General features: G+C 46.7%; 1 protein-coding gene across 1 annotated transcript in view; it reads left to right on the forward strand.

Moving 5' to 3' along the window:
• The window catches only part of LOC138566826 (SH3KBP1-binding protein 1-like), a 557645-nt gene that overhangs the window by 423434 nt on the left and 117894 nt on the right, over nt 1-16317 (forward strand). Inside the window, exons 12-13 of the mRNA XM_069644508.1 lie at nt 1042-1158; nt 14496-14666. Coding sequence (XP_069500609.1) covers nt 1042-1158; nt 14496-14666 — 288 coding nt within the window. The remainder of the gene's footprint in view (nt 1-1041; nt 1159-14495; nt 14667-16317) is intronic.

Here is a 16317-nt window from a genome sequence, read left to right on the forward strand (position 1 = left end):
GGTACACTCTAGCTTAGCACAGTCTCTGGCTTCTCTAGCACAAGGGTGCAGTTCAAACATTAGCATCTGGGCCTTCTGTGCCCAAGTCTCTTTGCCTTTCAAAGTCTCTTCTTTCAGAGGGCCTGATGCGACAAGCCAAAAAAGTCATTTTCCTCTTAGGATTTCACACATACTCAATTTCTCAGGTGATTCACTATCCACCTCGGAATCCTCCTCAGCCAGGCTCAGATCCCCTTTAATACAATGCTTGTCCATGTATCCAATTTCTCGGGTGATTCAGAATTCACCCCGGATCCCCCTCAGCCTGGCTCAGATCCGTTTCAACACAATGTTCAATCAGTCTCCCTCTCCCGGGCTCGGACCAATTTTAATTCACTGTAACACAAACTTGCTTTCTCCCAAAAGCTTTCAATTGATCTCCCTCGTTCGGGCTTGGACCAACTTTCTCTATTTTGTCATCAACTTGCTTGGCAGTATCAACATCAAAGACTTTCGATTGTGCACAGGAGTTTTGCTTGACCCATCGCAGGACCACTTCGATGTACAGTTCTTTACAGTTCTTTGCCAATCTTTCGCCTTTTTCAACTCTCAGTTGGATACCTTACCTTACTGCTGTGGATCGCCCATCAAGTGAACTCGGAGCCTTATAAGCTTCATTTACATTTCACCTAGGAATGTCAATGAACCATTTCTGTATTGGGACAACATCACACTAAATCTGCATCAAAGCACATCTTTGTTATCCTTTTATGAGGGCATGACGATGTTTGCACAACTCTCCTGCTTGATATCTTGTTAGCTCATTTTGGTTGGGTACCCTGTACATATTATCCAACTAACCCAGGCTTTGGAAATACTGTAAATATTGGCATGTGGCACCGATTGTTTAAACATCTTCCTGTTCGTCTGCTTTTTATGACTGGTGGGCAGTGTTCAAAGCAGGAAATGCTTGTGTACTGTGGGCACTTAACTTGTTTCTCTCTCTTATTATTCATTAACACAGACGCCCTGCATTTTAAATTTCCTTTCCTTGTGCTTTAGATGTACAGAAATTTCCTCTGCGGATGAAAGACAATGATCTGCTGGTCACAGAGCTTTATCGAGACCCTTCCGAAGATGCCATCACTGCACTTAGTGTCTACCTCACACCAAAAACAAGTAAGTAACCAAGGCAGGCTGGGTAGATGGACTCTGATGCATGCTGGTTTTCCACGATTAGCTCCGATTGATCTGCTTCTGTTGTCATAGCTCCCAACTCTGATTTAATTGAACTCTCCTCTTGCTGGGACAGGTTCTTCATGTCTCTCCCCCTGATCATTATGTCTGGCACAGCCAATGTCGTTCATGACCACCATATGAATAGCCCAATTTCATTACACTAACCCAATCTGCCACATGGTGTTAAATGGCTATATCTACACAGATTTTAATGTGGACTGTTTGATCGTGACACTTTGATTGTGCCTCTTAAATTGGTTCCCCCTTTTTATTTTGGGGTCACCTCATACCTCCTTTACCCCATGCCCTGCTCAGTTCTCCATTTCCCCCTCCCCCCTATCAATCCATCTATCCATAAATATATTCAGTGATAAAACGTTTAATTAAGAGTGAGTTAGGGTGATATGATTTATTGCAGTAAAACCCTTGATATTTAGCAGAGGTGGGAAGTGAGAAGCTGAACTCTGAGGCACCCCATTGATGTTCACCACATCATCATTTTCTATCTCATTGTGAACCCCTTATGTGGTATCATGTATGTGCAAATGGGCTTTGCAATGGAGGGGAGTGGGCCGCCGAGTTAAAGTGCTCATCACCTCCCGCACCGCTGAATTTCAATGGTGGTGTTGCCATCAATCAGATCAAACTAACTCACTATAGGTTTTTCATTGAATTTCAAGTGTTTTGTTGTGCTATATTTTCTTCGGGGCCCACTAGTCATGGCTTGCGGTCATGGCCACTGTACATGTTGCACCAATGATTTATTTAAAAAGGAAGGCCTATGGCCATAGCATTTGACCATGGCCAGTAGCCCCGGCCTCCCATTCATGGCCTATACCCCCAACCCTAGTACCTAACCAGGTCTCATCAGCCATGGCCAGTGGCCTCAGAGACCTCTTGCCATGGCCATTGGTCACATCCTTTGGCCATGCCCACTGTTCATGTTGCCTCAAATATTAAAAGACAGAGGGCTTAATCGGAGGCTGTGTGCACTGTTCATGTTCCAACAATTATTTATTTTAAAAAAACAATATTGTCCTGCCTATAGATCAGATCCCACCTCTGAAAAGACTATGGACAAGCCCCAGTGGTCCATAGGATATTCTCCTTTTTATTCCCACAATAATTTATCATGCTAACAATGTATGGCTCAATCGCTGCCGTCCTACCCGGTAATCATTCCTGCAGTAATGCAGAGCATGATAAATCCCAAACTTATGTGAAAATGCTCAAAAATGAGTCTTCCCAGTCCTCACCAAGACTCGCCATGTGTCCACCTCCTCTTTTCTTTGGTCTCCCTACTCTCCTCCCCTTGTGTATTTCCTTCCTCCTGTTACCCCCTTTCACGGTGCGATTTGTGTGACGCAATGCATATTGAAGTGCAGCAATTGTAATCACTGCAGTAATCTCATGAGAGCCCCATGGGATTCGCCTGATGAAATGAAAAACGTTTTGCCCCACGCTGCTACCGGAACACAACATCGAATCTTCGACTAAGCATTTTTGACTAACATTCGTCACATTTTTTCATAAAATCTCGACCGCAATTTCCACTCACTGGATTTCGGGCTTGAAATGGTGAACTGCCATTCTAAAAAATCTGTGACCAACCCGACCCGCACAACATTTGACTGTGGTGTCTGGGTACGAATCACGACATGTAGGGATGTGCATCCTGCTCCAGGATGCAGTCAAAATCCATTTGTGAGAGGGCCACCAAACTTGCTTTGGGTTGACCGTCCCCGAAATCTCCGGCACAGTTGGTCGTCCAGTCCTCAGAGGCCGAGACAGAAGGGCCCACCCCCGAAAAGGAGAAGGAAAAGCATTGGTGGAAGGCCAAAAAGCAGTCACACTTGAGGAGCCAGTCTTCCTCGTCTTCATCGTGTAAGAAAAAGAGGTGCTATCGACACCAGTCCAGTTCGTCATCTGAAAATGGTAAGCTATCTGCTGGGCCAACCACTCGAGGTGGGAATATAAAAAGAAAAAAAAGATTTTGGACGTGTTTAAAACACAGGCTAGTGCAGGTGCGGATACCCCCCTTCCCACCAACCCCGAACAGCAAACCTTTGCTGCAAAAGCGCTGCTCGGCACTCCCGACCGCAAGCATGTCAAACCATCAACGCCATTGGTGTCGGAGAAGCCTTCGGGCTCAACGTCAAAGGTGCAAAAACCATCGCCCCCCGGTCCTTCCCAAGAGCGTCGACAGGCTGACGTTCCTGACATCCCAGTAATATCCAAGCCTTGATCGGTACCGAAAGCCGTTCCATTGGCGTCGAAAGAAAAACCCTTGGCGCTGACTATGGGTGACTGATCCTTCATCCCGCTCTCCAGATCTGGATTCTTTGATTCTATGACGTTGATTTTCAGGGCCGACCAGGGCGATGAACAGGGGAACATCGATCCCGTGTATGCAGGGTCTGGAGGTGTTGAATATTTTGACGGTCAAGCAGACCTGTTGGCATTAGTCAAAGGTTTACACGATGCCAGCTGCCTGGACACGTCTCCAGACGTCAAATTTCAGCAGGGTCAGCCCCACACGCACACCCGGGCTAAATTTAGAACCTTAGTGGAAATGGTAGTAAACACCGTAGGTTAGAAGTCCTCTTCAGCACCTGTGCAGGGATGAATTGATGGACATATTAGATGATGGTCTTGTGACGGAGCAGCATAACATGCCATTTAATCCGGCAATTGCAGACCCCCCCTAGTCTCCTTGTGGCAACATCCCTGCTCCATTCCCCTGGTCAACTCTAACTTTACGGGGAAGTACAGGCTGGCAAAATGATATCCATTTTTCCTGCCTTCTCACCCTTCTCCAGAAAGGCTTTAAAGGCTTATTGTGCTATAAGCTGCAATCGCCACAAGACCTGCAGCATCCACTTTGAATCTGCCTCTGACAAGGAGGGTAAAAGGTTGGATGCGATGGCCAAGGTGGTCTGTACCTCTGGCAGCATGGCGCTGAAAGCCACCAGTGTGGCATGTGGATTTGCAAAATATTCTTTTGGTTTATGGAAATCCGTGAAGCAGGCTGCGTAAATGCATTTCCGAAGGTGAAAGGTGAGATGGGTTTACACAGCTGGTGGAAGATGGGAAGGAGGAAGCCAAGCAGTCATTGCAAATGGGCCTGGACTTAGTTGGCCGTTCCATGGGGTCGGTTGTAGTGTTATGAAGACCAGCCTATCTTAAAACCTCTAGCTTCTCCCTGAAAGTCCGGAATAGGCTACTGGACATGCCTTTTGAGGGAGAGTTTCTTTTTGGCCAGAAAGCTGATGACTCTTTGGAAAGGTTTAAGGAGTCTAAATTAGCCGCAATATCGCTGGGCCTAGCTGCACAGCTGGCCAAACCTGCCTTGAGCTTTGCCTCTATGGGCAGAGCCTACAGGCGCTATGTGCCTTACGAAAAGAAAGCGCAGCTCCCGCAGGCCAGGCAGGGGCAGGAGCGCCCTCTAAGACGCTTTGATTTCCCCTTCCACAACTTACCTGTTGGTGGATGGTTGGCCGAACATTGGCCCCAGTGGCAGGAGATTACCTCAGATACCTAGGCCCTGCAGCTCGTTCAGTGGGGTTATTGTCTGCCCTTAAGAAAACCACTGGACAGACCCCCACCGCCTCCAATTAAACCGGGACAGGAGCTCGTGGAAGAACTGCGAGCCCTGTTGTTTAAGGGTGCCTTGGAAGAGGTACTTTCAGATCAAAGAGGGTCAGGTTGGTAATCTCTGTATTTCCTTGTACCCAAGAAGAGAGGAGGTTTCCGTCCCATTCTTGACCTCAGGGCCTTGAACAAGTTCCTGAGGAAAGACAAAGTCAGGATGGTGACGTTGAGAGAAATTCTCCACTCTCTCGAACTTCAGGACTGGCTGGTGGCAATAGATCTGCAGGGCGCTCATTATTTCCATGTTTCGATACAGCAAAAGCACAGGAAGTTCCTGAGATTCCTCTTAGGGGACAAGCACTGTCAGTTGAAAGTGCTTCCCTTTGGATTGACCTCTGTTCCAAGGGTCTTCACCAAGTTCATGGCGGTAGTTGCAGCTCACCTCAGGAGATCCGGGGTCCATGTATTTGCATACCTGGGCAACTGGCTGATCCAGTGGAAGTCGGCGGGGCAGGTCTTATCTCATCTAGAGGACACCTGCCTGCTACTGCACAAGCTCGGCTTCTCCCTGAACTTGAAGAAGTCCCATATGCTGTTAGTCTGAAGACTCCAGTTAATCGTGACCGTCCTAGACACCCGGGTGGGGAAGGCCTTCTCTCCCGAGGAGAGAGTCGACTAGCACAGATGCTAAGTTTTTTCCAGAATCACGCCACCTTACCAGCGGCTTCCTTCCTCGGCCGCTTCTCATGGCCTCCTGTATTTTTCTAGTGCCAGAGGCAAGGCTGTACATGAGATCCCTTCAGTGGCTCCTAAAAGGTCAGTGGTCACAGTAACTCGGGCGCTCATGGATCCCCTCTAGGTGTCCAACCAAGTGGTCCAGGACCTCAGCTGGTGGACCGACCGCAGCAATCCTATGGCGGGGGAACCCTTCTGGCCTCCTTGGCCTCAGACCTGAGTGGTCACAGGTCCATCTTTGAAGGGTTGGGGCGTTCACTGCCAGGATTTGCAGGTGAGCAGCCTTTGGTCAGCGACGGAAGCCAAGTGGCACATCTACAGGCTGAAGTTGCAAGCCATCAGGCTTGCTTTGAGGGCTTTCGCTCTGTCTCTCAAGGGGAAACATGTTGTGATCCTGACGGACAACACGGTTGCCATGCACTACCTGAACAAGCAGGGTGGCGTGCGCTCCCTCCCCCTTTGTAGAGAGGTGATGCAGCTGTGCTTATGGTTGCAGGAGAATCAAGTCTCGGTCTCACAGTTCATCTGGTGGGGACAGAGAATGGCTTGGTGGATGCTCTGAGCAGGCAGAGCACGGTCTCACACGAGTGGGAAGTGTACCAGGAAGTCATGGCCACAGAGTCCAACAGGAAGTGCAGACAGTTTTGCTCGAGGGAATTCTCAGCAAACATGCACTGGGGACAAATTCCTAGTGGATCTTCACTACGCCTTTACACCCCCCACACCCCCCCTCAAATTCCCATCATCCCATGGATTCTCAGGAGGTTGAAGAGATTTCGAGCGACCATAATCTTGATCGCCCCGGACTGGGCGAGGAGAACGTGGTACCCTGATCTCTTGTATCTGACCATCTGCCCGCCTCACCCGTTGCCTCGGCGCCCAGATCTCCTGACCCAGTCGGAAGGCCAGGTATTCCACCCGAACATGGACTCCCTCAACATACATGCTTGGCTCTTTAGAGAATGATGTATGATGACTGGGACCTCTCACTGCGGGTACTATAGGCGTTGCTGGCTGCACGCAGACCATCTACAAGATCTCTGTATGCGTGCAGGTGGAGAAGATTTGAGGCGTGGTGCAGGGAACGGAAGATCAATCCCATCACTTGCCCCACCACTACAGTGATGGAGTTCCTTCTGTCACTGGCCTCAGCAGGCCTTCAGGTTACCACAGTCTAAGGATATTTGGCGGCCTTGTCTGTGTCCAAAAGGTCCCTGGATCAAGGTTCCTTCTTTACGATCCCGGCTATGGCCCAATTCCTGAAAAGCCTTGTGGACAAGTTTCTGCCAATTCCCTTTGTTCTCCCAGATTGGGATTTAAATATAGTTCTAACATTCTTGATTGTGGCTCGGTTTGAGCCCATGCATTCTTATTCTTTGAGACTTTCATTGAAAACAGCCTTTTTGGTTGCAATCATGTCAGCCAGGAGAGTTAGTGAGTTGCAGGCCTTTTGTTGCAAGCCCCTGTTCCTGCAATTTTTTTTCTTCAGGAAAAGGTTTCCCTTAAAGTAAGACCTGGCTTTCTCCTGGAATTGGATTCTGAGTTCCACCTTTCTCAGTCCATAGATCTGCTGGTCTTCTACCCTCCACCTCACCCCTTAAGGAAGAGAAGCGGTTCCACCGCTTAGATCCCAAGAGAGCCTTGAGCTTTTATGTCGCTAGGGTGTCTGCGTTCCAAAAATCTGACCAACTGTTCGTGGCCCATTCATTATCCCACAAAGGTCTAGCGGTAAAGAAGCATACTCTATCGCGATGGATTCTCCTCTGCATTGCAGAATGTCACCAGTCTGCAGGCAAAGGTGCTTCCTCCCGGCATCAGGGCACACTCGACGAGAGTAGTATCTACTTCCACAGCCCTGCAGAGGGGATTTCCCATTAGGGACATCTGTTGTGCGGCCACATGGTCGTCCTTGCACACATGTACCAGGCACTGTTGTCTAAATCTCGCATGCGTGGCTGATGCATGTTTTGGTAGGGCAGTTCTGCAAAATCTGCTGCTGTAACACTTTCTGCCCACCTATGTGGTCCTAACTGATTGGGGAGTCTATCAGATGAGAAATCTGCAGAAGAAAATCAATCCATTGAAGGAGATATTATTCACCGTAATGATCTTTCTATGGATTCTTTCCCACAGATTCCTCAACGCCCGTCCCTTTCATTCCCGCTCAGAAAGTTCTTGTCTCTTAGCGCATCTGTCTAAGTGAAGGGACACCTGGTGATGGCTCTGAAATGACTGCTTCCATCTGGCTAATTGCTCTCCTTTCAACAAAAACGTATTCTTTTAATTTTTCTCAGATTCTTGGGGTTTTCACCATTAGGGATGTTTCCCATTGTCAAGTTTATAACAGGATGGTTGTCTCCCATCGTTTTCCTCTGCAGCGTTCAAGCACGGGGGAAAAAAGGGGGAACTGAGGTATGTGGCGTAGTGAGGTGCTATATTTACGGCAGCTGCTATCGCGTCCGGAGCCGATGATCGAGCAAGATGTATCACTGATCGACTGCTGAGTCGAAGGTCCACTACGCCCCCCCTGTCAAAAGGATTCTGAGCAGCAGAGCTGGATGAAGATATCTATCAGATGAGGAATCTGTGTGAGAAGAATCCATAGAAAGAGCATTACGGTAAGTAATTTGTCCTTTGGCAGCATCATAACCAATGCAACCATGGTTAGGTAAATCATTGAAGTGTAGCATTTATTACCGAGATATTAATTAGTGTTCCGGACTTTGTCATGTCCTAAACATAGTATGGCATTTGCAACCGTTTCTTCTGTCTTTCTATTTCTTGAAAACACTGGATAACACCAATGTGTTACTTTCGACTTGTCCTAATATACTTTTGTCTCTCACACGCATCTTAGTCTGGGTTTCACCAGCTTTTAGAAGGATTTTCATGACCCTATGTTTAGGGTTCAGGAAGATCAAGCAACACCTAGGTTGCAGGACTTCTCTGTAAATGCCTGGCTGTCCCTGGGGTAAACCTAGCAGAGTACTCAGGGCTATACCCTCAACAAGGGTATGGGTTGATAAAATGATTCTGGATAACATTAAATAACATTGAATGAGGAAATGTCCACAGAGTGTATATGTCAAAATAAACTCCTTACGAAAGCTTTAGCTTTAATGAGTCGTTTTTTAGCAATTACTTCTTTGAGGTGATGACTTTGGCAGAAGTCACTGAAAATGTTCAAATGTTTAGCCTTGAGCCCCGAAAAGAGTGTTGCGGATTAGGGTATTAGGGAAAAACCCATTACTTTCCAGTAGCACAAAATCACTAGTAAAGTGTTGCATTTATTTTTAAAAAGCAAAGATGTCCATGTTTAGGCAGTCGGCACAAGTGTGTTTAGATTGCTCCAAAGGGTTTCCTATGGGCTGATGTTTTTCAATGCCACAGCAACAAGCATAAAGTCTCTAGTTGGAGGGAAAAGCAGCCGTCAACGTAGCAGACCAGTCATGGTGATTTTGTGTGTGTGTACATGTACAAGATACTATGGGTCACTGCAACTATTCTGTAACGTGAGATTACCCCCCTGAATGCCAAAGCGGTGGCTCAGCGAGTCGCTAAATGATGCCTTAGGCAGTAGTTGGTCATGGACAATACTTACTGCCAGTCCATTTCAGGGGCTTCTGTCCCAGGCGCAAGTTAAGTGGCGCAGTGACTACAAAGTTCTTTTCAGTGGGAGGGCGAGAGATAAGTAAATTAGCTGTGCCCCCTGCCGAGTCAAAGGAAGGAGCATCAATGTGGTCCCTTATAGTTGTGTAGAGTATACAGTTTTGCACAGTAGACTTTGCTTCTAGTTGCAGATTTGTGAGAGATGCTACAGCAGAACGTCCTTAGTCCTCTTTGACTCTACCTCTTCAGGTAGATCCCAGCTATTGACAAAAATATGGTGTAGAAACCCCTGTTCTATGCAGATCCAGCTTCCAGTCGAACACACTGCACCAGCAGGTGCACTCTCCCTCGGTGGGCTCATTAAAGTTTCCACCAGTCTGAGAGTCTACTCCATAACAACACTTTCGCCAGTTTGGAGGTCATGGAGTACGATTAGGATGTGTGCGTGTGTGCATTTGGCCAAAAAGGCTTAGCAGGGCTAGCCAGGCTCCTGTAGAGAAGCAACCTATGCAGTCGGGCATGTGGTTGGGTGCTGAGATGAGTCGGGAGATGGCATGAGTGCTAGAATCTCGCTATGTGTTCAGCGTGCCCAAAATTGTCATAGGTCTGCGCTGAATTCTGCTCTCATAGGTGGTGAGGCATGGTCTGGTATAAGTAGGCGTAGCATTGTGAACAGAACGTCTGAATTTTGTCATTGTCATTGCTGATTCTGATGTGTGTGAATAACCATGCCTGTGGCCAATGTTGCGTTATATGTACCTTGCCCAAATCGATGGCGCTTTGTTGTTTGGGTGCCCACTCAAGTACTTGGCTTCTTCTGTCAGATTTGCAGCTTTGATAAAACGGTTAGCAGCAGCCACAGTCTATGTGCCAACTACTTGCCCCAAGAGGCACACTCATTGTACTTCAATTCTTCTAGGCCAATAGGGTGGCGAGTCTACGCAGATATTGAACGCTTACTGAAAATTTTAAGATGGTACCTTTGCCCTGGGCGGCCCATCCTATGGTTCATGCATGCACAATACCTGCCCATCTCCCCACTCCTTCCAGAGCGTTGCTGGGCTGTTTCTTTATTTCCCTGATCTAGTATTGGACGGGTGACCCCCCACCTGGCCAGCTGGTTCGGGACATGGCCATGGCGGCACAACCTCCCATGACAATTCCCTGCAGTGAATCCCGATCTGTCCGATTGCGATGGTGGTGGTTCTTTCACACCACTGTGCTTCTACCACTATGTTTTTGATTTGCCGATTTACCCGTATGTGCCGGGTGCAGTCATTCATCAATCCTGCTACATTACCTATATGAGGGCTGTAATTAATCTAGTGGTGCTTGATGGCAACAGGGTCATGAAAGGTGTGTATGGTCAGGGCCACCGTGAAAACAGCCAGTTCCGCCAGGTGCTGGGAGGTCAGTGGCGCCACTAACGCAGCTGGCTCCACCTGGGGTGACTATTCATATGCTTGGTGTGGGAATTTTAAGTTTTAGGGAGGTTTTCAGGATAATGCTGTAAATAGCTAGGTTTTTAGTGCTTTTTTGAAGGCGCAGTAGCTTTCGGTGCAGTGGATGGGCAGGGGGAAAAGAGTGTTCCAGATAGTGGGAGCTTGGATAGAGAAAGCCAAGCTGAGAATGCTGGTGGAATGGTGAGGTAGAATAGCCAGGAGAGCTGAGCCCGATCTGAGGTTTCTGGAGGGCTGGTAGTGGATGATTTTGTTCTGAAGGATCTCTGGTCCCATATTATGGAGGGCTAGGTGTGTGATGCCCATGGCTTTGAAAGTTGCTTTTAGGCAAATTGGGGACCCAGTGCAAAATTCTGATTGCAGGGGTGATGTGTTCGCTGGGCGAGAGGGCAAGGTGCAGTCTGGCTGCTGCGTTTTGGATATGTTGAGGTTTCCTGGGTTGGTGTGCTGGGACGCCCAGGTAGAGGGAGTTGGCGTAGTCCAGGCCAGGAGATGATGGTGGCTAATATTGCAGAGACTCTTTGGGTAAGAGAGGAGGGTAAGAGAGATGGGGAACGATTTGTTTTAGGATGTGAAAGTGGTAATTTCTGGACCCGGAGTTGATGCGTTTGGAGAGAGATAGGTCTGCGTCCATAGTGAATCCAAGATTTTTAACAGAGGTGGAGGCGGCAGGTGGGGCTTCAAGGGCAACTGACCACGGTAAAGGTTGGGGGCTCAGAGCAGTGTTGCTGCATATTGGAATCTGTTTTGCCCGTGTTGAGGATTAGATGGTAGTTAGTCATCCAGTAGTCGAGGTGGGGAGGCTTTAATCTTGGGGATTCGGAAAATGATCTGGGTGTCTGCGTAGTTGTAGCAGGTAAGTAAGGTCGTGCAAGCGCATGAGACCTGGCAGTGGCTTAGGTAGAGACTTCACTCCTCTGGCCTTTTGCTCATTTTTTTTTATGTGGAAACTGATCAGTCCTTCAGACTATCAGTACTGGTACACTAGGTTTCCCCTTTAGTCTTTTTACTTTTTTCCTTTTTGGTTACTTTTATATGTGCCTAAAGACATGCTGGTGGCAGCAAACACATTTTTATTATTTGTAGTGCTCTAAAATCGCTGTGCTACGAGATCTTTCACTTGTTTGGCCATATTGTTGCTTGGCCTTCTTCCTGCCTTCTCAAGTCAGGAAATCCCGTATAAGGTCATGCACTTGCCCAGGAAAGCTGCTGCTTTCACAGGCTAGTGATGCCTTTGTGTGTGCTTGGCTCAGGAAGGGGTGGAACTGTCTGGTCCCACTCCACATCTGTGGTGCCTGAAAGTTTGTAGATGGGACATGAGGAAAACCGGCAGTGGCCCCTGATTGGACCATTGGTGGGCTTGGACTTGCTTCCATACAGGATTTGGGATAATAAGAGGACTCCTGCAGCCATTTCTTGAGCTCAGCATTGGAAACAAGTATCTTGTGTAGTAAAGCAGCCAACTGAAGATCCATGGACGACTCCCGAAGAGGCCCGTCATCTCCTTCCTGCGTTTGGCCCGGTAAAGCCCTGCTAGAATACCTGATCTGCGAAGGCCCTGAGCAGTGCTTCAACCACCAACCAGTCTTGATGCATTCACGAGGATTCAGCCATCCTGAGCCTTCGGAAGTGTGCCTGGACCACTCGGTGGACTGACAAGCTTTCCAGTGGGCTACTTTGATAGAATCATTGCCGTTCTGTGTTCGTGACCGGAACTTGGGTGGTCGCCAGTTCATGCCACAAGTAGTATTTATACCGAATTCTAGCCTCCCAGCTTCGTGGGAGTTTGCTCTGGAAGGTGGGCTTCAACTGTAACTGGAGAGAGGCCTGCCATAGTCATCTGGGAAAACTAGAGTTGTGGGGTAAGTAATCACAATGCATTCGCCTCCCCCCTGTTCTCCTTAGAATAAACTTTGGTTATTCCAGTCCATCTCTTTTTGATTGCCGGAATCTAAAAGCCTGAATCTGACAGAGGGAATGTAATTGTACCCACCTGTAACATTATTGATTATCTTATGGAACATGTTCACCACCACAAGAACTCTTCCTACACCAGCCCTTTCTCCTAAGAAGAAGCTTTGTGACTTTTGGGCACAAGGCCCCTTACATCATAGGGATTTGACTCATAAAGTTAGGGTATAATTCTGGGAATTGGTTTCATTCTACTGCATCACTACTTACCTTCTTTTCGTTGTAAGTTATTGAATGTATTTCTAAGAACCTAAAGGTGACTTTGTATATGTGTATAAACTGAGTGTTGTGTGGTATTACTACCTGCTTATTCCATGTTTAGTGTGTTTTTGGGCCTATAATAAATGTAGTATTTGTGTACTACCTGTGTAAATTGAATTATCGTGTGCTACGCTGTGTGGACTCATTGTGGACTCCTGACCCCAGTCACACACTCCTGAGAATAGCCTTGACCACTCTCCACACTTACCGTGATTGGGTTTTGCTAACCTCCGAGTTCCCCTGTTCACTATTACTAGGGTTGCCTCCTAAAATATTTTCACAAGGCCAGCTGCTAGTAATCCATCTTAACAGACAGTATTAAACAAATTGATAGTTTACAAACAATCATATGGTTAATCTGGCCGAATTCGGCCGGTACCATTCGATCGTTTGTAAACCGTGATGGTTTTGCGAGTAGCGGGTAGCGTCCCCCACTTCCGAAGGTTTGGAGGCAGGGGACGAAAAAAACAAAAACAAGAAAAAAAAACCAAAAAAGAAAAGCAGACTCTGCAACATCTGATCTGACCCACATGGTTACAAGATGAGCGGACGACGAAAAGGTAAGTATGGGGTCGGTGGGGGGAGTTTTTGGAGGTGGGTTGGGGGGTTTTGCTTTGGGCAGATTTGCCCCTGGTAGAATTGGCTTTGCGACCGAATTGACCAGTCAATTCGGACGCGAACAATTGTGCCACGGCTAAGCCGTAAACATCCTAACAGACACTATACTCTAAAATCTTATCGGAAATGAATCTCTATGAAGGTATTGTTTTCGTTGTGTTTTTTCCTATGCCTTATATAACTTTGTCCCAAGAAACATTGAACATTGTGGATGCAAGATGAGCACGGATTTTTCTATTCATTAAGATGAAGTACAAACCTCGTTAAGGCTAAGGACCAAATGTCATCTGCTAATCTCATTGTAAGCTACAGTAACAGAAAGATGGCACGCATCCCATTGGTGGGTGACTAGTTTCTTGCATAGTCTCCAGCTGGAATATAACTCGTTCAATATAGTGTAAGATTGTATTTGTGGCTTTCTGATATTATCCTATCATGGAGATCGGAAAGGCAGCTACGAGGACTACGTCACATGTCTTCCACAAGCATGACTTATTTTTTATTTGATGCTCCCCTGGGGCTATGTTTATTTAACCGATATAGAAGAGATTAAGGTTTAACATTTTGGCATCATTACTCTTAAAGGATTACTTAACCAAATCCTACTTTCATTACTTAAACAGGCCAGCGGCCATGCTTCTTTCTAGTTGCAAGAATGAGCCAGTGCATATGTGCTGCTCTGACTTATGCTTAATAACTTGGAAAAAAATGTCACACACCCTGGACATGCACGCAGTGAAAGCAGGTCCTTACAATTAGATTTTTGGAGAGTGTTCAAGAACCAAAGTCGCTATAAAGGCAACTTGCATTGAAACCAATATGATAGTGTTCCCCAAAGTAACTTGTTATTATCAGAATGTGTGCTGTTTAACCTTATCCATTCCTTCTTCGTAGTAGATTCTTGAGATGGTACAATGTTTGTGAATATATTGCCAAGGCTGCCATAGAACCGATTATCTAGCATTTATTCTGTATTCGTCATTGTACAATTATTGTGACGTGGTATGTTTTTGGTTTTATTTGATCTGTAAGGTGACAGCGGGAACTGGATTGAAATTGCCTACGGCACAAGTTCGGGCATTGTCCGCGTGATTGTGCAGCATCCAGAAACTGTGGGCTCTGGGCCTCAACTTTTCCAGACTTTCACTGTGCACCGGAGCCCTGTCACGAAAATCATGTTATCTGAAAAGCACCTCATCTCCGGTAGGTCATACTGTGGAAAGTTGGGCAGGAATGGAAACAAGCTCGTGTTTTCAATTTCAAATGTCAGTGGAGCTCAGTTTTGATTTTAAAAAGCTCCACTTTTCTTTATTGTTCCTGTCACTACTGATGTTTTACTATGTCACTTTCTTTGTTTTGTTGTAAAGCCTAGTACTGTGGCATCTCTTACAAGGAACGGTCTATTAACCAGCATCTGCCATTGCTGGCAATAACACTGTTCTGGCTAAGGATATTCTAGATAACACATTTTGGAAGCTGGATATTTGGCGTTGTCAATAGCTCGGTGCCAGTACACTGATCCTGCTCAGAACGCTGCGTTGCCCAGCCTTTATGCTCCGTTTTTCTACTCTCTGCCTCTATATAATGAGACATCAAGTCGCCCAGCATGTTCGATTATCTGGCACCATTGTGTCCCCATTGGAGACAAACAAGAGCAATTACTAGATTGCTTTTAAAAATGTTTTCGACTCCTCATCTGCTTACATGGTGAGAGCCCTAGCTTCACTGGTGTACTTTATGTCATGCCTTGTCTTGATGACCTTGGAAGAGAGTGGAAAGACTGTCGTCACTCTAGGAACCCAGCCCTGTGCCCATGGCACTCTATATGCAGGTGCACTGAAATATACAATTGTTTTACTATTAAAAACAAAACTCTTGATTTTTGCAGTTACCAACAATGAAATGGTAATGTTTCAACATAATTAATATCAGCCCACTATCCCATAGTGCCGACACACCATTCAACCACCTTTCCCATTGTATTCATGTCTGCCACATGTTTTGATGTGGGATTCAGAGTTTTTTCCCGGTGTCGTCTGGTACGTGAGGGGGAACCTGCCATTCTACTTACCATTGGATTATTCTTCTATAGTGCAGCACGTCAGCAGCACGTCACCCTGTATTGTTAGGATGTTCAGAGCATGGACCGGATACTAGTGTTTGCAGAGTTTGAGAGGGATAGTAGTGTTTGCAGAGTTTGGACCGGGTAATACTGTTTGCATGGTGAAAGACACAATAGCAGTTAACCGGGATGGAAAAAGGTTTACAACTAAGAAAAATGTCATGTAACCAAAGCAAACTCAAAACTGTAATGTGACTTGAAGATGTGCAACGTAGTCAAACCCTGCAGCTTAACATAATGCCATAAAAAAGGCCTACTCCCTAAACGAAGACTGCAATAGTTTATTAAATATTCAGTGCTGTGCCACAGATAATCTGCACTGCTGACCTATTTCTGGTAATGCAAAAAAGGTAGCAGGTGCCCCTTTCTCGAAAGAACATGGCATCTGTGGTTTTTACCCACTGTGAGAGTCTGCAGCCATCGCTTTTAGCTCACTGTACTTTTCACAAAGGAGGAATATCCATATGCATATGCGTCTTTGTCACGCCCACAAGCGCAGTCCAGCACCGAAATGCCAGGAAAACCTCCTTTGAACAAGAGTACCAACAGCATCCCCAGACACGTGTTTCAGCCTTGTTGGGCCTCATCAGTGAGGTGGAGCTGTGCCTCTGTTCTTTCGAGAGCGGGGCGCCTGCTACCTTTTTTGCATTGTTGCATGGAACTTGGGGTTGGTCACCCTAAATTACCTGGGGGAACCCAGACGTGGACCCCTTGCTCGCTGTGCTCAGAGAG

The sequence above is a fragment of the Ambystoma mexicanum genome, chromosome 2p (assembly GCF_040938575.1).
Source record: "Ambystoma mexicanum isolate Mex_15411 chromosome 2p, UKY_AmexF1_1, whole genome shotgun sequence".
Lineage (NCBI taxonomy): Eukaryota > Metazoa > Chordata > Amphibia > Caudata > Ambystomatidae > Ambystoma > Ambystoma mexicanum.